This window comes from Artibeus jamaicensis, unplaced genomic scaffold, assembly GCF_021234435.1.
Source record: "Artibeus jamaicensis isolate MK-2021 breed Jamaican fruit bat unplaced genomic scaffold, CSHL_Jam_final contig_464, whole genome shotgun sequence".
NCBI classification, from domain to species: Eukaryota; Metazoa; Chordata; class Mammalia; order Chiroptera; family Phyllostomidae; genus Artibeus; species Artibeus jamaicensis.
In genome coordinates, this window is record NW_026521842.1 from 15,122,652 (window position 1) to 15,150,373 (window position 27,722).

General features: G+C 39.2%; 2 protein-coding genes across 2 annotated transcripts in view; both read right to left on the reverse strand.

Annotated features, from left to right (window-relative positions):
• Positions 1 to 13,249, reverse strand: part of PKD1L3 (polycystin 1 like 3, transient receptor potential channel interacting) — a 52,339-nt gene extending 39,090 nt beyond the window's left edge. The window contains exons 1-10 of the mRNA XM_053666605.1: positions 13,129 to 13,249; positions 10,699 to 10,879; positions 9,289 to 9,412; positions 9,064 to 9,190; positions 8,083 to 8,211; positions 6,916 to 7,147; positions 4,637 to 4,842; positions 2,259 to 2,489; positions 1,120 to 1,221; positions 654 to 832 (exon numbers count right to left, since the gene is read on the reverse strand). Of these exons, the coding sequence (XP_053522580.1) occupies positions 654 to 832; positions 1,120 to 1,221; positions 2,259 to 2,489; positions 4,637 to 4,842; positions 6,916 to 7,147; positions 8,083 to 8,211; positions 9,064 to 9,190; positions 9,289 to 9,412; positions 10,699 to 10,879; positions 13,129 to 13,164 (1,547 nt within the window). The 5' untranslated portion in view covers positions 13,165 to 13,249. The remainder of the gene's footprint in view (positions 1 to 653; positions 833 to 1,119; positions 1,222 to 2,258; positions 2,490 to 4,636; positions 4,843 to 6,915; positions 7,148 to 8,082; positions 8,212 to 9,063; positions 9,191 to 9,288; positions 9,413 to 10,698; positions 10,880 to 13,128) is intronic.
• Positions 13,250 to 15,231: 1,982 nt separating this feature from the next.
• On the reverse strand, positions 15,232 to 27,269 carry LOC128627669 (polycystic kidney disease protein 1-like 3). Its single transcript, XM_053666784.1, has 5 exons — positions 26,975 to 27,269; positions 26,182 to 26,301; positions 21,006 to 21,101; positions 17,081 to 17,130; positions 15,232 to 15,507 (listed from the first exon to the last, which is right to left on the reverse strand). The coding sequence occupies exons 1-5, from the start codon at positions 27,267 to 27,269 to the stop codon at positions 15,232 to 15,234; spliced, it is 837 nt and encodes a 278-aa protein (XP_053522759.1).
• Positions 27,270 to 27,722: the final 453 nt, after the last annotated feature.

The window sequence follows — 27,722 nt, forward strand, 5'->3', positions numbered from 1 at the left end:
TCTGAGCACCTGAGCCTTGGATCTTTGCCTTCATTCTCTTCTTTTTTCCCAACTCCAACAAGCCAATAACCTTCATCCTTAATACATTTTATCATCTAACTTTCTCCACCCACCTCTCCTAATTCCCAGAGTGCTGCCAAAGGAAGAGGCAGAGTCATGTGGATGCAGCAGAGTCAGAGTCACGCCCTCAACGCCGAACCTTTCTCTGACTCCTGAGGCACATTCCCCATCCTCTCTCCTTCGGCTGTTGATATTGCCCCTAGGTACAGTACTCAGGATATAGTTGTTAAATTTACCCTTTAAATACGTTTATTCATATTTAGAGATGCTTTTAATCTGTGGTACTTTGGGGCAATATTTCTTTTTTGGGGGTGTAGTATTTCTTTATTATTGTTATTTACAACATGACAACATTTAATGAAAACAAAAGAAAAATAAAACATCTACCATTCTGCCACCCACAAAAAATCATATTGTTAACTTTCCATATTGATTCCCTGGGTTTCTTCTTCACAGATAGCTTTGAAATTTAAATCTAATTTGTTACTATCTGGCTCAAAGTATTATTGTTACTTACTGGGATGACACAGTCGACTTGCCCCAGAATGCTAAATCCACAGAAAAGAACAAGCCAGCGTGACTCAGGTACTTACCAAGAAGGGCTAACGCCCGAATTGTCGTGCCACAGCCGAAGGCCGTGCAAGTCCCCTAGAGGGGACGGAGTGCTCAGGAGGAAGACGTCCAGTGCCCCTCGTTCAAAAACTGCCTTCTGGGAGTCACACAGGTGATGGGGCTCGCTCCGTCCCTCCGATCCATAAAGGGTGATAACCACCTAGGACGTAACGTGGAAAGATAAAACACGGCAAGTTCTAACATGATTATGTGGTTCTGTGGGCGTACCCCTAAGGAGAAAGAGGAAGACAGAGAAACTGTACTGAGATGGAGTCTCTGGGATCTTGGAAAAGTACAGAGGGATCTTCAGATGTAGAGTTTAGAACAAGGCGACATCCCTCTGAGATGCCCTGTAAGTGCTATGGGACACCGGATATCACCACATCAGGGTGCATCTCGCATGGCAGAAGACACAGAGCAATGAATGAAGGACTTTTATTTCTTTACCTTAGCGGTTGTAGAGGCCCTTCTTCTATACCCAGTGGAGACCTGGACAAGATAGTGAAACTGAGAGCTGGGGTCATTATCAGCCAAGACAGTGACCTTTACCTGCAGGAAGAGAACCAAGAACATTGGCCGACCTTTCCTTATTCAGTGGGGCTGCTTCCTCCAGCTAAGAAACAGGAGGGTTTCTTTTTGCAGCAATGCACCCACAGGAGGTTACATTGCTGCAAACTGGGCCGCTGTACGGAAAGCAGAGGTGAGGTGTGGGTCAGTGGCAAACAGAGTGGCAGACCTTGGTTAAGTGGTAAAAGTGGGGATGAGGGCTGGCAGCCCAGGGTTTATGCCCCTAAAATGAAACAGTCATAGAACCAGTCAGGTCTTGGGCCTCTGACTCTTCCCACCTCCCTCTCACCCAGATAAATAACACATGAAACGTCCAGTTAAACTTGAATTTCAGACAAACTGAATAATTTAGGAGCATAGTTATCCCTAAAATGCATTCACTATTTATTTGAAATTAAAATTTAATTGTATGTCCTGCCTTACTTATTCATTTATTTTTTCCATGACCATTTATCCCCCCATACTCTCTTCCACCTTCACCTACCCTCCCCAATTGTCCTGTTTTTTAGTCACTAAAACTGGAAATCCTATACCCACAGGAACAAAGAAATTGAACATGTTATGTAGTCTACAATTTCCAAGTTTAAGAAAACACAAGAACTGAGAGAAATAGAACAGAAATTAAGAACAGGCAGTCATCAAAATATTTTTTGTTGTTTTAAAAAAAGATTTCTTACAGGCTTTTAATACATTGCAATTACATTAAATTAATATTTAATTCACACATAACTTTTATGTCCAATGTATACAGTGATATAAACTTGCATTTGATTATAGTTAAATTCTCTAGATGTTTTCTTTTGGCCTATTCCTAGATAGGAGAAAAGAAAAAAAGGAGATAGAGAGTTTAGTTCCTAGGTCTTGAGAGAGTAGATATAAAGAGAAATTTAAGAAAAGCACCTGAATTTCTATACTACCTAGAACAATGTGACCTGCTTCTTTTAAACAAGGAATTTTTTTCCCCATCTTGTTTCACATACTCAAGACACTGGCAAAACTTTTGGAATCAGACTCATCACCTTCTGCATATCTGCTTGATCCTGTCTCCAAGTCCACACGAATAGGAGCACATAGAATCCCAAGAGGCTGGCCAGCAGTGACACCCCAATGGGGTTGTTGGTCACACGCAGGAGTAGCTTGATCGTGTCCTCAACATTCACTGTCCGGGGCACAATGAAGAAGTCACTGCCAAAGTAGGTCAGGTGGTTACAGAGACACTCTGTCCTCAAAAGTGTGCTCCGTGGCCCAACCTAGAATTAGAATCCAGACAATGACGCTAACGGAACACAGCCCATTAAGGAAGGGACAGACATAAAACACAAACACAGGCGATTTAGAGAGGGCAAAGAATGCCTTGGTCACTTGTTCACTGCTGGCGGTAGTGTAAACTGGTATAATAGGTGTGCAGAGCAGTCCAGCTCTGAATGTGTGCCCTAGGAGACAACTGCACACACGTGCACAAGGAGACCTGAAAACGGATGTTTCTGTCAGCACTGCTTGTAACTACAAAAAACTGGAAACAACCTACGTCTAGTAACAGCAGAATGTACAAACAAATAAATACATAAGCAGGGGCGAACTGGTGGAATACTATACAGCTGTTAAAACAACAATAAACATAAACATGGATAAATGTTGAATGAAAAAGAACCAAGTTAAAGAAGGATATGCAACATTTGATGCCATTTACACAAAGACCAAAACCACACTTGTTTATCTGCTCTCGTCAGGCTCCTCGCTAGGATGTTGGCTCCAGGACACTGTCTTGTCCATCACTGTACATCCAGTTCCTAACCTTGGGCCCAGGGTGCAGAATATGCTCAGTACATATTTGCTGGAAGAATGAATACATGTAAAAATTTCAAATTCAGGACAGGGGTTACCCTTTGTGGGAGGAAGGAAATCAAACCGGTGAGGGATATACAGAGAACTTAGATTAGTCCCGAGTGTTCTGTTATTTAAAAAAATCTTAACTAAGTAGAGAAGAATACCAATTTGTGATAAAGCCGTAGTGTGTTTAATGGTTTTATTAAATTAGTCCCTATAACTTTCTATATCTTGTAACATTTCTCCATTAAAATTTTTTTTTAAAGTTGCTAGGCGAATAAATAGAAGGTACCAATTCCATGCTTGATTTTGCAGTGAACAGTCTAAAATAGTGTCATTATGACTGACTTTTTTCCATGGCACAAGGTTAAGTCCTGGCTGCCCAATCCATATTCTCTTCCACCCCCTGGGGAGCTCTCCTCCAGTCCTCTGCAGCCCTGCTCCTTTCACAGAGTCCAGGGCTTCAGGGAGGCAGGAAATACCCTGAGGCCTTTTGCAATTAGTGGGTCACGGCTGTGCCACAAGAAAGGCTCTCAAGTCTTGTTACTCAAAGTGTAGTTTTCCTGACCAGAGGCACTGCCATCACCTGGAGCGCGTGAGAAACGCAGAATCTCAGGCTCACCCAGACTCACTGCAATAGAACCTGCATTTTAACAAGCTTCTGTTTGAGGATCTGATTGAAAATTGTGGCTCCAGAGCTCCCAGAAATCACTGCTTGAGGCCTTGAATGGTGGCGGTGCCTTCCAGAGAATCCGCTTTCCTTCTATTTTAATCTGGATGACACTTTCTCGGTGGTTTAAGAACAGCCTCGTAATTTCCAGAACCTTTCACTACATTCTTTGTGCAACTGAACCAGGATTTAAATCAGACAGAATCTCATAAGTCACTAGTACTGTTTTAAATCTCATATATAGTACTGTTTTAAAGTGGGCAGACACCTGGAAGTAGGCAATAATTACAAAAGTGACAATTTGGCTTGGCCTGGAATGTACAAGCATCTGCTAGGTGTCATTTTGTTTGTTTGTTTTTTAAATATTTTATTTGTTTATTTTTAGGGAGAGAAGGGAGAGAGAAAGAAAGGGAGAGAAACATCAATTGGTTGCCTCTCTCAGGCCCCCAACTGGGGACCTGACCTGCAACCTGGGCTTGTGCCCTCATCAGGAATCGAACCATTGACCTTTTGATTTGCAGGTCAGTGTTCAATCCACTGAGCCACCCCAGCCACGACTGCTAGCTTATTTTTAAGAACAAAAATTCTCTTCCATTTAGCAGGACATTCATTTAATTTTACCCACAACATATTTAATACTTGAAGAACTGAACAGCTTCCATATGTTGCTTTTCTTATTTTATCTTATTTTGTGACATTCACTCTGAACCAACATTTGAGAAAAAAATTTAAAAATACATATGTAAAGCATAAGCCTGCTCCACAGATTTACTCTTGCCCAACCCACTACGCAAGCCCTCCTTTCCCCTGGGCTGACTTAAGGGGCCCGGGACCACAGAGGCACCGTGTTTCACGCCAGCTAAGGCAGAACAGAGGCAGAGGGGTGGCACGGCTTCTCACCTGACATCCGCTGCTCCTCCATGTGCTGTTGTGGCGGTCCCAAAAATAGCACTGAGTGACAGCAGTGACCACGGAGAACAGGGTGGGTGCCGGCTGAGCACCCTCCTTGCTTTCATTCAACGCAGCTGTGATGTGGTAGGTGCCGACCCCGAACTGCAGACTCTCTGGAGTCAGCACCCACGTGTACTCCCACGCGTACTCCTCACCTGAGAACGAAGCAGAGTGCTCACTTGCATTGCACACGGGAGAAAAATACCATTAGACCCTTTCTTCTGAAGGAGCTATTATTATTAAATTTTACAAAGTAATAACCCGAGAGTCATAAATGGTTTTAAAAAAAATGACCAGTGATACAATTCAGGGCTCTGGATTATTCCTGTTGCAGTAAAAAGTCATATTTGTCTGATAAGTGAAAATTTAGGTCTAATGAATTAGAATGTATTATGAGTTTTAGAAAAATGAAATCATCACACACCAAAATTAGTAGATAGAAGACCTAGGTGACTGAAGAAACCCCAGGACAAAGCAAGGACAGGAACAGAGGTTCCAGGAAGGAGTCCTGGACTGCACGCTAGACACCTGATTTCAGGCCCAGCTCTGTCACTAGGTGGCTGTTAAGGGCAGGTCACCCACTGTCTCTAGTGTTCTTATCTTTCAAACAAGGAGTTTGTAAGGATCTCAAAGATTTCTTTCAGCCCCAAATGATGTGATGTTATTGCCAAAATCAGCAAGAAGAGCAGAGTGCATGTTCTGACTTGGTAAAGAGCCTGTTGGTAATGTTGACAGAACTTTGTAGTTGGTGACCCAGTAGTGATGGCTGCTGCCTCCAGTGCTCTGTCTAAAGGGAGAGACACTTGTAAAGTGCTTGTTCCTGTGTTAGTGAGGCCTATGTGAGAGCATAAGAAATTTGGCCAGCCCTGGCTGGTGTGGCTCAGTGGATTGAGCGCCAGCCTGTGAACCAAATGGTCCCTGGTTTGATTCCTGGTCAGGGCACATGCCTGGGTCCCCAGTAGGGGGTGCGTGAGAGGCAACCACACATTGATGTTTCCTTCTTTTTCTCCCTCTCTAAAAATAAAAGAAAAATTATTTAAAAAAAAGTTTGGCCAATGTGGGAAGACTGTCAGGAAGGGGGAATATAACATGCTTTATCCATTCTGATTATTTTCCCCAATACTTTTAAGGCAAAAGGGTAGCTCTTAAGACTTTTCAGTACTATATTTAAAATTTTTTGGTCAAGTATATTCCATGCACTATTTATATATCTGAACTTATTAACTATTAATATATGTCTCAGAAATTCTTAACTTTTCTAAACTACAATGTAGTCATTCTGATCTTAAATCAAACTTATTGAGATATCTCCAGGCATTACTATTAAAGTTGAAATATAAACGGTAATTGCATATATACATTATAAATATATATAAAGTTATATATACATCTGTATATATTTATAAATATGTATGCGTTCATAAATATAAATATATAGATGAATTAATATATATATATAAATATAACTTTACTTCTGCAGGAGTCTCAACATTTTATTACTAAAATTTTCAACCACATAGAAAAGTGGAGAGAATTTTATAGTGAACACCGATATAATCACTAGCCAGATTCAACATCTTACTAAACTTGCTCTATAACATATATACCCTTCTATTCACCCCACAATCCAACTTTTTAAAAATGCACTTTAAGCTCACATGTATCTGCATGTGTGATAAAACTACACAGCACTAAACACACACACACAGGAGTGCTTGGAAAGTAGTGGGATCTGAGTAAGATTAATGCTTTGTATCAATGCTGTTTTCTGGTTGTGATATTGCCCTGAGGTTAGGCAAGATGTTACCATAGGAAAAATTGGGTAAAAAGAACATGAGCCCTGGCTGGTGTGGCTCATTTGGTTGGAGTATCGTCCCATACACTTAAAAGGTTGTGGGTTTGATTCCTGGTCAGGGCACATGGCTGGGTGGCAGTATGATTCTCAGTCCAGGTGTGTACGAGAGGCAATCAATCAATGTTTCTCTCTTCCATCAGTATTTTTCCCTCTCCCTTCCTCTCTCTCTAAAAGTAATGAAAAAGTGTCCTTGGCCAAGACTTAAAAAAATAATTAAATTAAATATAAAAAAGAGTAGATGAGATCTGTTTTATTTCTTATACTTACTTGCATGTGAATATACAATTATCTCAAAATAAAAAGCTAGGTTAAAAAGGAAAAGGAAAAATGCATTGCCAAGTAGTAAACTGCGGACATCTGAGAGGGGTTTTACCTTTCTGCTGCACCTGAGCCTTTGGAAGGGTGATGTTCAGGTGGAAGGAAGTGTGGTTGGGCTGATACTGGAACCCCAAGTAGAGTGTCACTGAAACAGGACTTTCGGGCTCTATGCACAGGATCAGGGATTTCTCTAGGGAAGTGATGTTCACTGTGACAGTAAAATGGTCTGTGCTCAGGTTGACGTTGGTGGCATAGGTTTCCATGCTTGCATTTCTCCAGAGAATGATCTAGAATAAGAAGCAGTGAATCAGTCTTGACATTTAAGATGGCCCATCCACCTATTGCTACCTTTCAGCCTCCTTTATAATGAAAATGGGATGAAACGTCCTATTTCTTCCTCTTTGAATTTTAGTGGGTAACACAATGTCAGGGGTTAAGGAGGAGTATATGAGGTGGGAGCCCCCCAAAACCAGAGTTATCTTCTGGAGGGAGGGCCCCTTGTAGTATAGGCTTCCCCAGCTAGGTGAGTGTTCTAGGAACCCATCTGTATCATCATACCAGCTGGTACTGTTGTGAAAGGCTGCGTTCGGCTTTGGTGAATCTTTTCTTTTTTTGAAGACTCAACGCATTTGCCCATTTCATGATGGGTGATTTATGAATGCGCCTGCCCACACTGCATGAGTGGTCATTTTTGACCAAAAATAGCATGACCCCCATGTCCCAACCTCCCTATTCACCTGATCAACATTTCCAATCTCACCATGAACAACATTTTTTTTTTTTGTTTCCCTGGATTCAAAAAGTCCTCAAAGGGAAATGTTTTGCTGATGTGGAGGAGGTGAAACAAAAAATGGCAGAAGCACTATAGGGCATCAAAATCGACAAGTCTAAAAACTGTTTAGAGCAGTCAAAAAAGCATCTTGGTAAATAAGTGTATTGCATCACATGGAGAGTACTTTGAAGGTGACCAAAGTCTAAACATGTTAGAATAAATACACAATTTTATAAGTAAATTCAGGGTTTGGGGGGGCCCCCATCATATAGTCTAAGACCTAAAACAACTTCTCCATTTATAAATGTTCCTAAGTAAAGATGTTAATGACAAAAGACACTGCCATAAATCTCAAATGATTTCCTTCAAGGTGCTACGTCCTTCTATGCTATTCTCCAGGGATTCCTATTCCCTTCTATAATATTGTATTCCCTAATAAGTAAGTCATACCTCAATACCTTCCATTAAATCATGGACTTTGAGCAAATTACGATTAGAGCTTAGTAACACACTTCCGATGCTTCCAACAATGTTCTTGTCATCAAAATCCTTGAAGGGATTGAAAGCCAGTCCTGTTACCTAGAAACAAGAAAACTCCAGTTTCATCAATTACTGAAATATTTATAAATAATGCCCCAATAAGTAATAAGGTAACCAGATACCATAAAGTACTGTATTTTTCAGACTGTAAGACATAGCCCTCACCCAATTTGGGAGGAAAGGGGGTGTGTCTTATAGTCCGAATGTAGCTTACCTGGCTCGCTGTAGGAGGGTATGGCGGTGGAGTGGGGTGACAGGTTATTGAATATTTTACCACATTTTTTTGCTTCATTTTTTTCCTATTTTCCTCCTCTAAAACCTAGGTGCATCTTACAGTCCTAAAACTATGGTAAATGTTGAGGTTTTCCCCTTGCTAGTATCTCAAATGAAGTATTTCTCATTATAAGAGCATTTGAGAAAGAATTAATTAATTAAAGACGAGTCATTTACTTATGACCCTCAGAATTATATTTTTTTATATCTTTATACCTAGAGGATTCATTTACTAGGAAGTGAGTATTCTGTCCTCCAGGATAAGGCAACTATCCTACTTCTGTTAGGTAATTGTTGAAAAAAATACAATATATTGATATGACTAGGTTGGTATATTGAATCAATAATTATTCAAATAGTCCCAGCTTTGTAGAGTTCAGTTCACATCATTACACAGAAACTTAGTTAAATCCAGAAGTCTGTTTAATACTCCCAACCTTTATACTGGATCATTTTTAAGAGGACTTCAATACTGCCAGTGTGAACTAGAAATTATGGCAAACAATCTTCTCTTGTTTGGTCTGATTAGCTTACATGTCATGGTGCATTCTTGTCACCCAAACGCCTACAGCCATCAAATCCCATTTTCATTCTGATCAGAGTCAATTTCACACTCACTTGAACATTAACTCCTGAGTGTTTATTCAAGAGTTCCTTCAAAGCCAAAGCTGATGGGAAGCTTAACCTCACAGGTGCTGGGTATCCAAGAGTGTAAGAGCTCAGAGGCAAAGTTGATATGTTTTGCCTAATGAAAAAGAAGTTAAATGGAAATCAATTTATGTATGTTTTCTAAAGATCAAAAACCTAAACCGAAACTCTCCCCCTTCCTTCCTCCTGTATTACCTGCTCAAAATCAGGGAAGCAACGGAGGAGGTCAAAGTCACCGAGGGCTCGGAATGCTGACTCTGCTGTACAAATATTTCCTGGATCTCTCCAAGGACCAGCAAGGACATTTTCAGAATATTTTCTACCTGCATTTAGAGGGAAATACCACGTGACTTGTGTGATCTCAGTGTACTGCATTAGTGAAATAACGATTTTGAGGGGGCTGGCAGGTGAACAGGGATCTTGACAACGAGGTAACGAAAGGTGACATTCATTGAAGAGAATCCATAGAAAATACTAGTAGTTTGGCCAACGACTCATCATCCTTTATATTAGTAAGAGGGCCACCCAAGGAAATATGTATTTCTTTGACCCACGATATAAGCTGCCCTGGATCTACTCTGATGGGTTTTTATATTTTATTTTATAAAAGCTTCACTGCAATGAAATTCACACATACAATTCACCCATTTAGAGTGTACAATTCAAAGTTTTTTGCTATATTCCTGGGGTTGCGCAACTAGCACCATGATCTAATTTTACTGTATTTTTCTCTCTCCTACAATAAACGCAGGACCCAGTAGCAGCCACTGCCCATGCTCCTGTCCTCATTGCCTCTAACCCTAAGTGGACACTTCTATATTCTATGTCTACAGATTTGCCTCTCTGGGACATTTCACAGAAAAAGAATCAGAATATATGGTCTTTTGTGATTGGTTTCTTTCATTTAGCATAATGTTTTCGAGGTTCATTGTGTTGTAGCATGTATCAGTACTTCATTCTTTTTCATTGCTAAACAATACCCCATCTTAGGACATACCACATTTTATTTATCCATTCATCAGATCACAGACATCTAGGTTGTTTCTACTTTTTGGCTATCTGAATAATACCTCTATGAATATGATTGTACAAATTTCAGTGTGGATGTATGTGGGTATATTCCAAGGACTGGAACTGGCAGGTCACATGGTAATTCTATTTTTAACATTTTGAGGAACTGTCACAATGCTTCGCAAAGTAGCTATATCATCTAATAATCTAACTATGTGTGAGAGTGCCAATTTCCCTGCCTCTTTGCCAACACTTGTTATTTGATGTGAAGTGGAATCTCATTGTGGTCTGATCTGCATTTTCCTACAGATTAATAACGCTGGACATCTCATGTGCATAATGAATATGATTTACTGAGTGCTCACTGTGTGCCAAGCATTTACTAAGTCCTTTTCACCAGATTTACAGCATTAGGTGGTCTTGGCTCACTGGTTGGGTAGAAAGGAGGACCCAGAACAGGCTCAACAGAGCAGTTTCTTAGTGGTGCCGACTTAGCTGGGTTCTGTTTTAGAGTCCAGGGAGAGGCTGTGTGCTACCTGGACCCGTCAAGATTAAAACTTTCCAAGGAGAGCTGGCCACCGGCATATAGTGCACCTACCTGCTCAATGTCGTGCTTGGAGCTCGGCCTGCTTGCTTTACCGGCTTTCACTACATCGCTGAGGGAGTGAAAGAGGCAGACAGTCACAGGAATTTTGAAGTCCAGAGTGCTGTTATTCTCAAAAGGGCTTTTCAGTAATTGCTCAGTCAGGTAAATAAGGGAGTCGACAACGTCAACCTGGGAAATTTAAAAAGCAAACATACATTTCCTGAATGTTTTAAATGTATGTGTTCTTCTGATAATGAGTTCAAGGTTCTTTACACATTGCAAATACTTTTTATAAGAAGCAATATTACGACGTGTCAGGGAAGGAAAATACACTATTACATATCACCTGGGGGAGGGTTTGTATTTCAGGTTACTCTAAGCAACTGACACAACCCTTTCTGAGTGGTAAGTGAATCAAATATCCAATTTAAAAAACTAAGCTTAAAAAAGAAATGCCGAAGAAAAGAACAGTGCTGACTGAAGTACTGAGTAGACTATCCCTTTGCATAGAGGACCTCAAAAGCATTCAAAAGCATAGACAAAACAGAGATCAAGGAGAAGTTCTATATGAAATAAAAAACACCAGTTCTCCTTTCTGTAGGTTGTTCTCATGTAAAACAAGTCACATAAACCAACTGACAGATATTTACTGAATATTCACTGTAAGTACTATTATTTGTGTTTTAAAACGTTGTTTATTTTCAAAGTTACATTTATTAAAAACTACAAAGTAAAAGATATAAAAAATTAAATGTAAAATAATGGCCCTGGCTGGGTTGCTCAGCGGGTTAGCGCATCATCCTGGTACTCCAAGGTCAGGGCACACACAAGAATCAACCAATGAGTGCATCAATAAGTAGAACAACAAATCGATGTTTCTGTCTCTCTTTTTCTCTTTCTCTCTCTAAATCAATAAACAAAAATAAGCTGTGGCTGGTGTGGCTCAGTGGATCGAGTGCTGGATTGTGAAGCAAAGGATCGCTGGTTCGATTCCCAGTCAGGGCACATGCCTGGATATCAGGCCAGGGCCCCAGTAAGGGGTGTGAGAAAGGCAATCCCACACTGATGTTTCTCTCTCTCTCTTTCTCCTTCCCTTCCCCTCTCTCTAAAAATAAATAAAATCTTAAAATAAATAAAAAATAAATAAAATATAAAATAACAAAATAAGATATGGGCCCAAAATATTTGCAGCACATCTAACAGAAGGCTAATACCAACAATAAACAAAGCTCTCTGACAAACAACTAGAGAGTCAAGTAACTCAATGGGGAAAATGGATGAAGGATATGAAGAAGGAACTCAGAGGAGAAATAAAAATGGCCAATAAATATAAAAAATGATGTTCAATCACCTTAGTGGTCAATAAAATACTTTTCTTTTTTTCCCCTTTGCCTGTAAAATTGGAAAAAATGAAAGTGTGGGGAAAAGGTTGGTCAGAATGTAAAATAGTTGCTTGTAGGAGGGAAGGGCCATTTAGTCACCTATTGAAAACTTAGAAGCCCATCAATTCTATGTCTAGTGCCTACCCCACAGAAATACTGCAGGAGTACTCAGAGTTGTAGGTACAGAGATGTCCACAGATATACTATTTGCAAATGAAAAATAGCCAAGCAAACATTAAGAATAAGGAGTTCGTTTTATGTGTACTGACATGAAAAGACAACCATGACACAGTACTAAGTAAAAATATCAAGGAGCAGAAATATTTGTAAACTTTAATCCTATTTTTATTAAAATAAACCAACAAACTTGTGTTTGCATCAAAATGTTTGGAAGGTTATGCACAGCAGATCAAGACTAAACTAGTAAAAGTGATCACACCTAGAAAATACCTTTTATTTTATGTGCTTTTGTTCTAGTTTTTTTAGATAACAGGCACATAGCATTTCTGTAATTAACAAGTTCAAATAAACCAATACAGATTGCATTTATATACTTGTTGTAGAGTATTTGAAAATACAGGAAATGGAAAACAGAAAAATTAAAGTGCTCGCTAATCCTACCACCCTCATTTTACTACGTCTGGGAGTAGAAGGAGGCATGCATAATTATGAGGAAGTAACACTGGCAAACATGGCTGCAACAAATGCAGATATCACAGGGTACTGATTCCTGATTCCAGGCTGCGCTGTGCTACGGCAAGGTGTGGACCGATTTTTGTCTCCCATGATTTCTCCTAACACATGTATCAGAAAGGCAATAAGGTGATAAATGAGAAAGTCATTACTGATCACATTTTTCCACACTCTTCAGATTCAAAGGTACAAATATACTTCCTAATATTTCAATTCAGTCTCTGTGAAAGTTTTATAATGTTGAATTCTGCACAGAGCACAATGTCCAGATTATGTGTTTCCCATTTTATTACACTTTCTTCTTTCTGTTTTTCACTTTCCCTTCTCTCACATCTTGTTCCTTCCACACCAGCCTTTGCTTACCTGAGCCGACTGAGGAAGGCCCAGGATGAAGGCCATCAGTTTCCGCAGCACCGCACAAGCTTTCTGTAGTTTGTTGTGAGCTGGTAAAGCATGGACTGCTGTGTTAAAGTTCCATGCTATTTCATTAATGACCTATTGGGAACAATGGATTTTGTCAAAATTATTTATGTATAATTATCATATTTTAGTACTTTGGGATGTTTTGATGAGAGTTCACCTTTGATGACATTATAAGTTCAATGAATCGCAGGCTGTCTGTAACATGTATTACTTTCAGAAGTTTTCTGCAAATAGATAGAATTTAACTTTCACCTCTCCCACACAGTAGAGGAAATGGATAACAAGGTTATACAATGACTGGCCCAAGGACAAATGAGTCTGGAAATAAGATTTATAAGAGTAAATTTATGGGGGGGCGGTGAGCTGGGATGGGAGTAAAAGACAGAAAACTGTACTTGAACAACAATTAAAATAAATAAATTATTTAAAAAAAAAAAGACTAAGTTTAAGTCTATTGCCATGATCAAAAGTGTGGGAAACCTAGAATTTAAAACAACAAAAGCTTTTCTATTCAGAAGTATGTCTCTCCCCTCAAGTTACCCACTGTATTTCTCTCAATTAACGAGTTCACGTTCAAGAGGGAAATCCTTGAAATACCACATAGCAGGAGGTAGGAGGCAGAGCACCTCCCTGAGAAAACAAACAAACCAACCCAGAACACTAGAAAGAGTCCCAAAGCTTAAGAGGCTACTTCTTTTGAGCTGGACATCCAAGGCAATCCTGAGACAATCTGTTATACCAACTACTTGGTCTGATTTCTAGAGAACAATCCACTTACAGCTTAATTCAACTGTGTATTCAGCAAGTCCTTATTAAATGCCTACTGTCTACTGCCAGGCTCAGGAGTTGTAGCAGTTAAGGTCAGGCAGGATCCTGCCCTCCTGGACCATGCAACTGAATAGGGTCATGCCTAATTCACAGGGTGTGTAGGAGGCTGGATCAGTTATAGAGAGATCTTAGAGCTGAGGACCACCCAATTTTGGTTTTAAACTTTGGGACCGAGGTGTAAACAAGAAGGAATGACGATATAAGTGAGACAAAGTTACCCCCCGACTGCCCGTTTGCCAGTGCAGGTCAGAGCTCATTTAATGCCATTCTCGCTCTAGTCAGGCAGGTCGCTGAGGATGCTGCATTTGATGTTTCAGAGCAGAATGTATAGCCTGGGCTGAATCACTGTAGATCTCTGCATTTACTTAGCCTTTCTTTAATATCTTCTAGTAAAGGGTTTTGGTGATTTCCATAGAAACTTTGTACATCTTTAGTTAGATTTACTCTTAGGTTCTCGTTATTATACCTTTTTAAAAAGAAATCCAATTTTTCTAACCAATTGTTGCTGATAGGCAATGACACAAGTATACTGATCTGGTATTCAGCAGCATCTCTAAATTCTCTTAGTATTTCTAATAGTTTATCTGTAGACTTTCTGGGTATTCTATAGTTCAGATTTCTACTTAAGGCAAACCAACGCTCTTGTTTAGGCTACCGTAGATCAGTTTTTCCCAGCAGAACACCCTGCTCACCGGGACAGTAACAGTGAACGTCTGGCTCCCATTAACACTGAAAGCAGATCCAGAGTAAACAGAGTTCTTTTCTAACAGGGAAATGTTAGAGTGCATATACGTAGGGCTTGTGTAGGGCTTGTGTTTTTAAAAAAATAGAAAAGCAGGATGATTTTCTTTAGTCAACACTGTTAAAGTGGCTTTGCCTTTTTTCCCTGGTTTGTGTGAAAAAGGGAACCGAAGTGACAGCAGATTTGGGATAGTGAGTGGGAGGGGGGTGTTCAAGGGGGGTGCAGCTGCTAAAAACGAGGGGCAGGTGAATGAAGGTTCCTCCCACCTGAAGCCCTACATATAACAGGATTAACTACTAACGACACACTGAACACCGAAATGGGTATAAAACCCACTGTGGAATATTTTCATGGACTTGTCTGGGTTTGGCTTTTCAGAGGGATATATGCTTTCTGTCAGTCACTCGCAGGTTCAGTTCTGCTGCTGAAACATCAGCACAACAGAAGGAGGGGATAAAAGTGCCTTTTCAGTGTCACACATGCACCCGGTGTGGACTGCCGGGCTTCACATTCACCTGATCAGACGTACTGTGATGAGCGGTGGAGACATCTGGACTCCAGTCCTTGCTGGGGCCTGAAGTGACTTCTACCGGAGCTTCTGCAGCGTGAGTTACAGGTGCAGGCCGGGTGGACTCTGCCACCACAGGGACAAGCTGGCTGGTGGGCACAGACGTGACTGGCATTCCCTGCTGTGTGACGCTGGGTAGGACTGAAGCAAAGGGGCTGACAGAATGGCACAGGGTCTTGGACTAAAAGACAAAAATATGTGAAGGAAAAGGCTAAGTCTGATTTTAACCAAATAATGAAAATTAGGCAGTGTTTCCAAAACTGCTGTGTAAATTCCAGGCCCCGTGAGATATTAATAGGCATTTCTCTCAAAAAGATCTTGTGCCCAAACAGTTTGAAGAAAGTGGCACATGGTATTACCTTCTTTGAGATGCACAGTTTCCCTCAGTTTATTTATTGTCAGCCATTCAATAATTATAATTAGACATCTACCACGAGCTGAGCAGTGATCTGGGGAAGCAAACATACAGCGATGGGCCCAGTGAGCCTCACTGAGCAGCCAGTTCAGGGGTGGAGACGGAGAGACAAATTACATCATGTATTCGATTAGTGCCATGAAGAAAAAAGAACAGGAGTAAGCAGAAGATGAAGAGAAAGGGCACATTTCAGAGAGGGTGCTTGGATGTCAGGAAAGGGCATTTTTGCTGAGCATTAAACTAAGCGAAAGGGAAAGCTGTCATATACTGGAGAAGGGCATTTGAGAACCGCAAAAGCCCTGAGTCTACAGACCGCTGGTGTTGTTTGAGGAAGAACAAAAAAAGCTAAATGAGCAAAAGTGGGAGCACAGGAGATAAAAAGGATCCGGGGGTGGGGGGAGGAGGGGGACTGAGGGAAGGGTGTTGGAGAGCAAGTCCTGCAGCAGGAAATTGGGAAGAGCGTGGTTTTACTTTGAATGAGAGAAGATGTGGGGCTGGGCGCTGCGGGCAGCAGCAGCCTGACCTGACTTGGGTTGTGAAGGCTCCCTGACCGCTATGCTGGGAGCCGATAGAGAGCAGCCAAGGGCAGAAGCAGGGAGTTCAGCAGGAGAAAGATGCAAAGTTCGGAGGGGAGTGAAGGTGCTTGGACTGGGGTAACTGGGGTGCAGACGGTGGGCAGGGGTCAGGTTTGGGGATATGAAAAGCTCTGAGAAGTCCTGCAGTCAAAAACCTTTGTTTTCTTTCCTTCTGGCGATGCTTTAAACAATGTTGGTTGTTATTCTGCGGAACACTGCTTGAGAAATAACGACATAAGGGATTTTAATTTCATCCTCCTTCTCTTTTACGCTGCTAAAGACACTTTTTTTTTTGCAGTGGACCAAATGTAAATCTATATGCAGACACCTACTGAAAGGTTTCTATGGAGGTCTCAAGGCATGAAAGCTAAGAAATTTCTTGAAGGTGAAATTTTATGGATTATGCAGTTTTTCCACGTATATTTTCCTCTTACAGTTTTCTTTTTAAAAAAAATTAACAATGTTATTGAACTGTATATTTGTGTGAGATGTCACAAATCCTTTTTGGAATGAAGCAGGGAATAAACAAACAACCAAGAAAAGATAAAAATACCATCAAGAAAGCCAAAGATCAACTTTACAATCTTCTTTAATAAATAATCCATTAAACATGATTCTCTCCTGCACTTAAGTACTTTCCTTTCCTTATCAGAAAACTATTTCAGAGCAGCTTAGGACACAGAGTACAGAGTTCTGGCAGGACCCACTGGGAAAGGAAGAGACAATAATATTCCCAGATGTCCACTGTGAAGGCAAGTACTTACAGGGTTAGCATGGACAGGCTGGTGACATGTGGTTGAAAGATGGGTGGCTCCTGTAGAAAAAAGAAAGTAGATTAAGTTCAAGTAAAAGCCTAGGATAGAAACAGTTCTCCCTATTTCATTTGTTATTCTTGGCTAAAAATACAAATCATATAGAAAACCAGAGTGATTATTTCTCACTGTTGGTAATCTGGAGGACAAGCTAGAATTCTGAAGCTAAAGAGTTATAAGTCACTAATGTCTCATCCCTTTGCTTATTTTTCAAAACTCTTGGTATAAAAATAAATATTAAATAAAATCAACCATAAAGGTGCCTGTATATAAACATTAGTGCAGAAATATTTGTCTCGTCATTTTACAAAAAGGATCTCATTATTAATAAATCAGAATATGTTTCTCATAGACTTTTAGAAATGATCATTTACAACATTTTACCAGATTACCATTATTGCTTTCATTCTCTTTCCACATTTTCCAGTAAGAAAACCATGCTCTGAAGGCAGGATTGGCGTGTTCACATGCCTGTTTGCTATTAACTTAGGCTGATATCTTCCAGAGCACGAGTGTCTAGAAAGACCATTCAATATGCCTGCCTATAGCAAGTCTACTTTGCCTGTAACATCCCCTCAGTTGTTCACAGGACTGACATGTATATTCAGTAGCTGAATCACTGCAGCTACTACTGCTAGGCAAGGCCAGTTCTGAGATATTCTTCTGATCAGATGCCATGTCTTTCCGTTAAGGGAAACAGGTGGAGGATAGAACAAGGAAACTGGATTCAAAAGACCTGAAGTCCAGATCTGATTTGCCTTTTCCTGTAACTATAAAGCCTTGAGCAAATGATTTAACCTCTTCATTTTTTCATCAGGAGTATGGGTATAAAGCAATACTAACAGTGTGAAAGCTAAAGCAATGGAGGTAAAGTTGAGTGAAATGTCACCTTGGATCAGGGTTATCAGCTTGCTGGGGACAGGGAGCTGACCTTGGACTTCAGTGGCAGATTTGAAAGGGGGTCATGCTCACTAGATGAGCCAACAAGTTGCTGAACTAAGGGTGACCCGAGTTTTTGTTTTCTTGACAATCATGGCATTTGGACAGAGCTTGCCCTCAAAGATAAGGAAAAAATCAAACTAAAAGAGAGCCAGTGAATATCATAGAACCTGGAAATTGAATCCAGAGGACTCAAAGGAAAGTACACCTGTGAAAATTACTGACAGCAAAATTCAAAAAATTTCAGAAAGCTAATTAACATCCTTACTAGAAACAGAAAGTCTCAAAGGCAAATCAACTGAAGCTACAATACATAAGAATGAAATATATTAAAGGTAAAATAAATGATATTAGAGGATTTCAAGAAAACTAAAATTGCTGTAGAAATTCAAAATCCACATTGAAGGTTCACAGAATTTATGTGGAAAAATCAAATCAATCATATGGAGGATAAATGTGAGGCATTTCTCTAGAATGCAACAGAAAAGGTTACAAGTAGGAAATGAGTATTTTCATTTAAAAGAATAGTAGGAAAGAGATGGAGAATATACAGCCACTGATCCTGTGTTTTAACTTATATATCTGCTAACCTATGGCTTATTGGTGTTGAAGTAACCAGATTAGGCCCGAGATGGAGTTACTCATGCTAAGCCTCTTGTCAGCAAACCAAAACTTAGCAAAGTTTCTAGGCTTGGCTCTTCCAGAAATGGCAGGCCTAGGTCAACCAATCAGTGCCTGCCTGTTCAGCAGATGTTTATAACCTGGCCCCAAGACTTCCCTGTGTTCCAAACAAGAAAAGTAACCTTGCTCACTTAAGTCTATAAAAATCTCTCACCTCGCCCAGCTCTTCAGAGCTCCTTTTTATTTGCTAGATTGAATGATGCCCAGTTCACAAATCACTGAATATAAAAGCCTACTAAATCAGTAAACTGAGGAGAATTTTCTTTTAACTTTGGGAAGGGACAAAAAAGACCCCTTTTGACTATTCGCAAGTTCCCAAAATATTTCCACCAGTCAATCTTTCTTGGAAAAACAATTGTAGAAATGAGATAAAATTAAGAACTTAAGAGAAAAGTAAAGTTATGATATAAGATGACTGCAGATAAATATAAAAACAGTTAAATAGAAATAAGTTCTAAATTATTGTGGGAAATCTGGCTTTGATAAAAGTTTGAAAAATGTATTCTTAAGAGAAGTGGTATAATATAAAAATAGTAATTCGATATAACAGTAACCTGAATAAAACCCACAGAATATACTAATAAGATCTAGGAAATGAGGGGTGGGGAGGAGAAAAACTAGTATAAGCTGCATTCCTTCAACACGATGACGCGGTTTCAAAAGAGACCTTCATCCCTGAGCTTGCCAATTAGAAAAAATATGTATAAGAATGTGTTTTTAAAAGAAAGAACTTTTTAAAGATAAACAATTAAAACAAAAATACTGAAGAGCAAAATTTCAACAAAAGAGAAAAGAAACTAGCAAGGAAGTATTAGAACCAGAAAGCATAGAACAAGGCAAGAAAGGGTATCTGTTAAGATCAATTTAAATGTGATAACGATTATAAAAATATTCTCAGGATGAGTGAAATAATTAGATGCATTTATGTGAAATTTAATAGGGATGCACTTAAAGCAAAGTGACACAAATTGTTAAAGAACCATATATATATGTGAGTAAATGGACAGTAATCCCCCAAGTAGGGCAATCTCCTCTTTTCTCAATGAGGAGGCTTTTTAAAAGTTATTTTTTGGCAAACTTGACTATATAAACTTAAAGGATGTAGGCGGAACATCACATGTCTACTTATTTTGTTTTATAGAGGCATATTTAAAATCACATGTTATATAGATATGTGTAATTTATAAAAATTGCTCTCATGAAACTCACATTTCATGACATAAGATGTATTCAGATTTTTCAAATGCATCTTCATCATCATTGCTTTAATTATAATCAGAAGAACTTTTGGAGTTATTTAACAAAATTTCATCTTTAATTCCATCTAAGGCTATATCACTAAACACTTACCCCAACCCACAAGCACCTGTTTCCGAAGCATTCAGAAAAGTTGACTTTTACATCTGTTCTTTTTAAAAAATCCTGTTGTATTTTCAGTTACGGTTGACACGTACCATTCTATTAGTTTCAGGTGCACACCCCGTAATCAGACATTACCTAGCTTCCCAAGTGGTTGTCCCGGTGAATCTCACACCCACCTGACACCACACAGTCATCAGACCATTACTGACTGCATTACCTATGCTGTGCATGCCCGGGACTATTCTGTAACAACCAATCTGGGCTTCTTAATTTGTTCCTTAGACTTACATTCAAATGACACTTTCCAAATTGCTCTCTTAAGGGATACTTAAAGGGCCTGCTGACAAGGACACCTAACACTGATGTTATGAGATCATAAGAATAATCACTAGGTCCACTTTAAATTTGTCTCTTGTTGTACTCATCCTGTCAGGTGGTCTCTATAATCATCCAACACTGATATTGATTGAGGTCATTTCGGGCTAATACATCTTCCCTGAATAGATTTTGTTTTTCAAATTAAAAAAAAATTTGAGAGAGAACACCACAACTTGACAGACTTTTCAAGGACTTCAAGAAGCCTCTATTTTTTAAAAGGCAGACAGGTAATTGTACTTGAACAATAAAATTAAAAAATGAAAAAAAGAGGCCTCTATTTTTTGATAGAACATTTTGTGGGAAAACCTTTGTCTTTTATTTCGTCATACGTGAAAACAGGATGGCCAAAGGAATATCATGAGACTAAGAATTTATAAAATGAAAGCAAAGACTGTAATATTAAGATCAGACAAAATAGAAACAATATATATTTATTGGGTACCTGTAATGATGATACATTTCAGCATTAACTGTCTGTGCACCCTTTAAGACAGGAATTGATTTTGCTACACATTACCTGAGATTTTGTTTATTGGTGTTGTGACTTCTCTTTTTGTCTTCTTGGGATGCCAATGAGAATTATTTCCATTTATTTCATAACTTGCATCTTGGTCTGAAAAGGCATCTACATGGAGTTAATTTATAGGATGCAGCTAAGTGTAAGTCTATAAAATATGCATTACAAGCACATATGTGATCATGAAGAAAACACAAATTACAGATCAACATGTTTTTTTAAAAAGATCAATAATGTAGGAATTCTGAAGCAGCTCTTTTGCTCTGGAGCACAACCACCACCTTACACGACCCAACATCTCAAAATTAGGTCCACCAATTGGGTCTACACTGACGAGATAGAATGAAGGCCATTTAGAGAAATTACATTCTAAGCATAATATTCTCCTTTGTAGTCTATACTTCATATTGGTAGAGATAAAAGAGCTCAGAAGGTTGGTGATAATGTTCTTGAACGTGCCTCAAGGGCGTCTGCTGTTTCTCCTCTCGCTGCTGAAAAGTGGCTAGAGAAAAATCGCACAACCCCACTGACTCTGTCTCGGCTTCGACTGGGATCAGGAACCCAGGGGCCTGCCTCTGCACTGCCTGGCAGCCATACTGCATTCCCCGCGTCTACCCCTGCTCCCACTCTCCTAAATTACCCTCTCCCGCTTCATCTTCTACCCGAATCTCCAACATCTAGGCATTTCCCTGATTCTCATTCTCAGGTCAAGTGATAACCTTACTTTCTGTCTCAAGGAGAAAATGGAAGCAATTAAAAGTCCCTTTCGCAGACCCTCACCACCAAATTATCCACCTGCCAGCATCTGGACCCACAGACACCGCCCTTCCTCCCGTTACTACATGCTGGCCAGGCTCCTACAGGAAGTGCACCCCTGGAGCTGGATCAGGAACACTGTCCTAATGCACTGTTTTTCTTGTCTTAAAAGCCCCACCAATTAATTTACACTGCCTCAGGAATTAGGTACATATAGCTTCATTCCTGCTCGTGAGCAAAATTCCCTTAAAAGTATCTAAACTGTGCACCTAATTCCGCTCCTGCTCTCTTTTTATTTTTAGGGACTGCTTTTTTTCATTTTAAATTTGTTTTCTAATTACATAAAACATGTGTAGAGTTCCAATGTCAAAACTATGAAATGAGGTACATTGAGAAAGGTCTAACTTCCATCTCTGTCTTTTCTGTCCTACTCCCTCCCTCCCCCACAGGTAATCACACCCATTAGTATGTTTTTTTTTTCTGCTTTGTTTACATATGTGGAGGTATGTATATTCATATCGTAAATGAATTTTCTTAAAGTAGCATACTGTATATAACTGTTCTACAGCCTGCTTTTCTCCACTAAAAAGGAAAAACATAAAGATAACCCCATTGCTGTACATAGAGATCTTTCTTATTTCTCTTTACGACCATTCCCCTCTTGAAGGGTGTGTGGGCTGTCTCTTCTCCTCGCTCTTACAAATAGAGCCACAGTAAAGAACCTACACCTGCGTCTTTTTGTATTTGTGCCAGTGTAATTCTGCAGGTAGATTTCTAGCAGCAGGATTGCTGGCTCAAAGTCTAAATATGTATGTAATTTTGCTAGAAATTGCCAAGTTCTCCTCCATATAGGTTGCATCTTATTGCATTCCCACTAACAATTCAATGAGAATGCCTACTTCCCTATAATCTTACCAACAGACTATGTTAAGTTTGTAAATTTATGCCAACCTCATAAGTGGGACGTGGTGTTTCAGTTTATATTTAATTTGCATTTCTCCATTTTTTGGCAAGAATACTCTCTGGCACTTCAGAAGTGATGTGCATACTTACACTGGTGCATTTTCTCCTTCTTTTTTTTAAAGTAAACTTATTATTTTGAGATAATTATAGATAACTGTAAGAAATAATGGAGAGATGCTGTTCCCTTTATTCCACTCCCCTCAAGGGTAACATCTTGCAAAAGTACAGTATAACCAGGAAACTGACACTGACACTGTCAAGATAAAAATTTCCCATCATCATGAGAATCCCTCCTGTGGCCCTTCAGTAGCCACGCCTACTTCCCTCTTGCCCTCCCTCCCATTCTAGCCCCTGACAACCACTAATTTGTTCTCAGTTCCTATAATTGGTCATTTCATTTCAAAAATATTAAATAAATGGAACCATACAGTGTGTAACTGTTTGGGATTGGCTTTTTTCAGCATAATTCTCTGGTGATCCATTCATATTGTTATATGTATCAACAGTTTGTTTCTCTTTATTTCTGACTAGTGTTTCATAATGTGGACATACCTGTTTATGCCCAGGGTACCACGGCTGTTTACCCCTGCACCTGCTGAAGGACATGTGGGCTGTTTCCAGCTTGGGGCTATTACACATAAAGCTATCATTAATATTCATGTGAATGGTTGGCCAGAGGCTCTCTCATATTCAAGTTCTATTTTTTTGTAAAAATACTTAGTAGGTGGTGTCAAATACTCCATCAGGAGTCACGTAATATCTGTCTCTTTATGATGTTAGCAGTCATTCGTGATTATTTCCCGGATCCATTTTTTTCACTAGGGGTTGTGGAAAATTGTATTTACTACTTTATTACCAACTACTGAATTTATAAATATCAAAACATCACACATTTACTACTTACACAAGAAAAAAGCCAACACTAAATTATTTAGAAAGTAGCAGCAAATATACGTGTATAACTGGAGGATAATGATAAACGATGACTCTCCTAGAGCACAGAGTGTTTCAAAGGATGTGCAACAACATGGCCTCATCCAAAATGGCAGACGGTGCTGGGAACAGTTTTCAGATGTTGACAGGACAGAGCTACATTTATTAACGGCTGTCAGGTCATCCTATGATAAGTAGTTTGAAGTAGCTTATACTATTATTCTACCAATGCATGGAAGTATTTTACAGTTTTCACAACCAGTACAATGGCCTTGGTACATACAGCTGAATACCAACTTTATTACAACACAAACAAACAGTGGTTTGTTTGTTTTTTAAGTGGTTTTTTATTACCACTTAAAAACAAAACAAAACAAAAACAAACTTCACCTGAGAATATATTAATTGATTTGAGAGACAGAGAGAGAGAGATGTGAAAGGGAAACATCAATTGGTTGCTTCCCATAAGCACCCTGACTGGGTATTGAACCCATGACCTAGGTATGTGCCCTGACGGGGAATCAAACCTACAACCTTTTGGTGTGTGGGATGATGCTCTACCCAGCTGAGCCACCAGGCCAGGGGTACAATGCCACTTTAAATACAAACTATTACTTCTTACTCTGACACTCTGAAAATAAAAATGTCTTAGGAAGGGACAATTTTATATGTGAGCTTAATCTTTAAGAGCTTTTTTTTAAATAAAGAAAAATCCTGAGTCCAATGATTCCAGTGTGCAAAAGTCAATCTGTAACCTCAGTAATACTGTATGGTAATACAAAGCATTAGACTTCTTTTTTTAATTTTAAGGAACAAATTTAAAATACTTCTCCCACCAACATGTTATCTTGGAAGAGGCATTTCTTAAATTCAAAAATGTACAAACACTGTGACAGCAACAGTTATTTGAAAATACTTCTGAGCAATTACATCGTGCAGATACTTTAGTTTTAAAGGTAACTAGCCATGTGGGCTCTCCAAAAGTGCTTTCCCTTTGACATGAATGTGGAGCTCTCTAGAAGCAGAAAATAAACTTTGAACAAAAATAGAAGCTGCACAATAATATAATATTAACAGCAGTAGTTACAGTATTATGCCAGGCACTGTTCTAATATTTCAATGTATTATCTTAACTCCGGTAACAAACCTTTGAAGAAAACTGGGTTGCACAGAGCATCCCAGTTGAGTTGCCTGCCCAGGAGTCACAACTGGAAAGTCACAGAAACGAGACATGAGCTCAGGGCTCTGACGCATGAACTTGTGAGCCTGAGTGCTTAGCTGCAATAACATACTTCCTCTCCTGATGGGAATGCAGGTTCAGAATTTTCAGAATTGGCTTAGATGAACTAAATCGAGTTATTTTCTTATCTGAGATTATCGTCTGCACAAACTCTATATTTCATAGCAGTAATCTCCTGGAAGTACATGAATGATGATATCGGAAAATACATTTTCACTCCAAAACCAAGAGTTGCTGAGGATGTGTGAAAACCCAACTCTTGGAGAGTGAAATATGGATACAATAGTCACCGTCATTTAGGCTATTTAGGAGTTGCTTTTCCAGTCCTGGAGATGACGAAAAACAATTCACAACTGTACAATGGCCAATACGAGGGATGCAATTTGTGAGAATGAAACACACGACCACTAGACTCATGCAGAGATTAGATTCACGACCTTGGCCTCAATACCAATAGCATGATGCTATAATGGCAAAACCGGACAAAAATATCACAAAGAGCTTGAAAGGGTAAGAATGAGAGATTGGAAACTAGAAATTAATTATACTGAAATATCAGGTCCTCTCAATCAATACCCAGTACTTGAAGAATACTATAATTGAGAAATATTTCTTGCGATAAATATTGCCACGTATTCTGTTTAAGAAGCACCCACACATGCTTTCTATTTTCATAAGAATGTATTTGTGACTTTAAAAAGTGAAACAAAATTTTTACCTAGAAAATCTGAGACATCACAAAGTCTCCAAGAACTCACTGAGCCAAGGGGTACAGGCTTTCATGCACCATGAAAAACACTGCTTAATTACAAAAACGAAAACCATCCAACCCCTCCCACGCACCTTAACTCTGATTTACTTGTGAACACGCAAACCTCTGATGAAAATCTCCTCACCCTTCATCATCTTGTTTTTCTTCACCATATTTTCTTTTCCTCCCTTGCTTCTTAGTTGTCCCTCTAAAGCCCAAGTGCTGAATGGATTAGGGGTTTACATGTCGAAAACTTGGCTTACTAATAATACACTTTCTCCCACGCCCCACCCAAGTCAAGCAATGAGGGAACATCAAGGCACAGCTCTTCCCGACTACCAGAGTGGGATGCATAAGGAAGTCACCCCAAATGAAGTTTCTGACACTAATCAGCATCATGAAAATCAAGATCCTTGCACCCCTCCTATGGTCTCTCACTCATGGACTTGCTACCTAGTGCTCTCACAAACTCTCCTTATTTAGAATCAGTTCCTAAAGTCAGGTCTTTGGTACCATGTGGCTTCATCACTTACCAGCCTGGCAAATGAAATAATGCCTTAGTGAGCACAAGTCTACTTTTGATGAGACGCCATTGGGCTTTCTGGACATGTAAGTGCATCTGGTGTGCTTTGTGGTCCTGTGGGCTGTGACATCTGCAGGAGAAAGACCAGATCCAGATGAACTTCATAATCCAAAGTCGAACATTTAAAAAAAATTATTGACTTTTTTGGGATGGTATTCATTAATAAAAAGTCAAACATTAAAAAATAAAGATGAGAACCAAATTTGCTAGCTTTCAATAGATGAAAATTTAAGGGCCCCCCTATATTATAGATTATTTTTTTCATACTATGTGCTCTTTATCACAAAGCTTAGCATTAATTCACTTAGACTTCAGTGAAGGTAATCACGACATAAATGCCTTGAAGGTTTTTCTAAGACCACAAGATTATGCTGCATAATCTTGAAAATATCTAAGAGAGACAAGAGGCAAACAATTTCTCTCCTAGTTTCTTCATTAGAAAACTTGGAGCCAAGAATGATGAAGAGATATTTACCAGGAAAAAAGTGAGCATGTTTCCCACTTCAGAATCCTGCATAATACTTTCAGTGAAATATTAGTTAACTTCTGATAGGCTCTAAGAAAACCACACCATTTTTGCTACACAGACAAATCAAAGGCAGCAGCACAAAAGCGAAAATACCTCAGAGGGATAATAGTAATGAAGTAAAGTAACTGATTTTTCTGTATACAAAAACAGATTTAAATTTTTGCTGTTCCAGAATAAAAGTTTCCTTCATAAACACCAAACCTCAGAGCCTTACTCGGGTGATTTTTTCCTTGATGTTTTTCCAGCAGCATTAAATTTTGCCCAATCCACCACTTCTTCCCTTCTTCCAGAAAGTCCCAGATGAGGTTTTGAATCTCCTGGTTCCAAGTGTAAGCAAGGTATCCTCCCTGAGCATGACAGTAATTTTCTGCTTCCTCAAAGCTGCAGTGAAACCTATTAAGCTGATAACAGTTACTTTTACCAGGATGTTCTGGACCATTTAACTCGCTCCCTAGAATGATACTTGTTCTGATGTATAACCAAAGCCAGGTTCTTCTTTTGAAGAACATTTTCTCTGTGAACTGTGAGCACAAAAAAGTATGGAGGCTCAGAAGCTGCCTGGCTTTTAAAATATATTCTCAGTGGGTATGTCTTATTTATTACTATTATTCTTTTAGGAATTGGCAATAAGCTGTCAAGAAGACAAAAAGGTTTTATTTTAAGGACCCAGGTGGAGTTCCCATAAGCTGAAAACAAACAAAGATCAATAAAGCCTTTACAGCTGGGGCACCATCTGTGTCTACACAACCGGGTATGACTTCACCTTTATAATACATCTTTATTTGCTAAATCTAAGCTGTAAGGGAACAGAGGATGATGAATATCTAAGTCAATGTTGCTAAAAATGAAGTAATGTACTGTGTTTAAAAAAAAAGAAAATCATGAATTCAAATCATTGTATTGCTTCTTAAATACATGGACTCTATCCTGAATCTTATAGAACCATATACGCCAAAGAATAA

What these genes read in the sequence shown, in the direction of transcription:
- LOC128627669 (XM_053666784.1), bottom strand. Translation starts at nt 27,269, where the DNA reads ATGTTCTTCAAAAGAAGAACCTGGCTTTGGTTATACATCAGAACAAGT. An exon ending in TTATTTCATTTGCCAGGCTG is followed by an intron (nt 21,102 to 26,181) that starts GTAAGTGATGAA and finishes ATGCCTTTTCAG; the next exon opens with ACCAAGATGCAAGTTATGAA. An exon ending in AGCCTGTCCATGCTAACCCT is followed by an intron (nt 15,508 to 17,080) that starts GTAAGTACTTGC and finishes TTTGTCTTTTAG; the next exon opens with TCCAAGACCCTGTGCCATTC.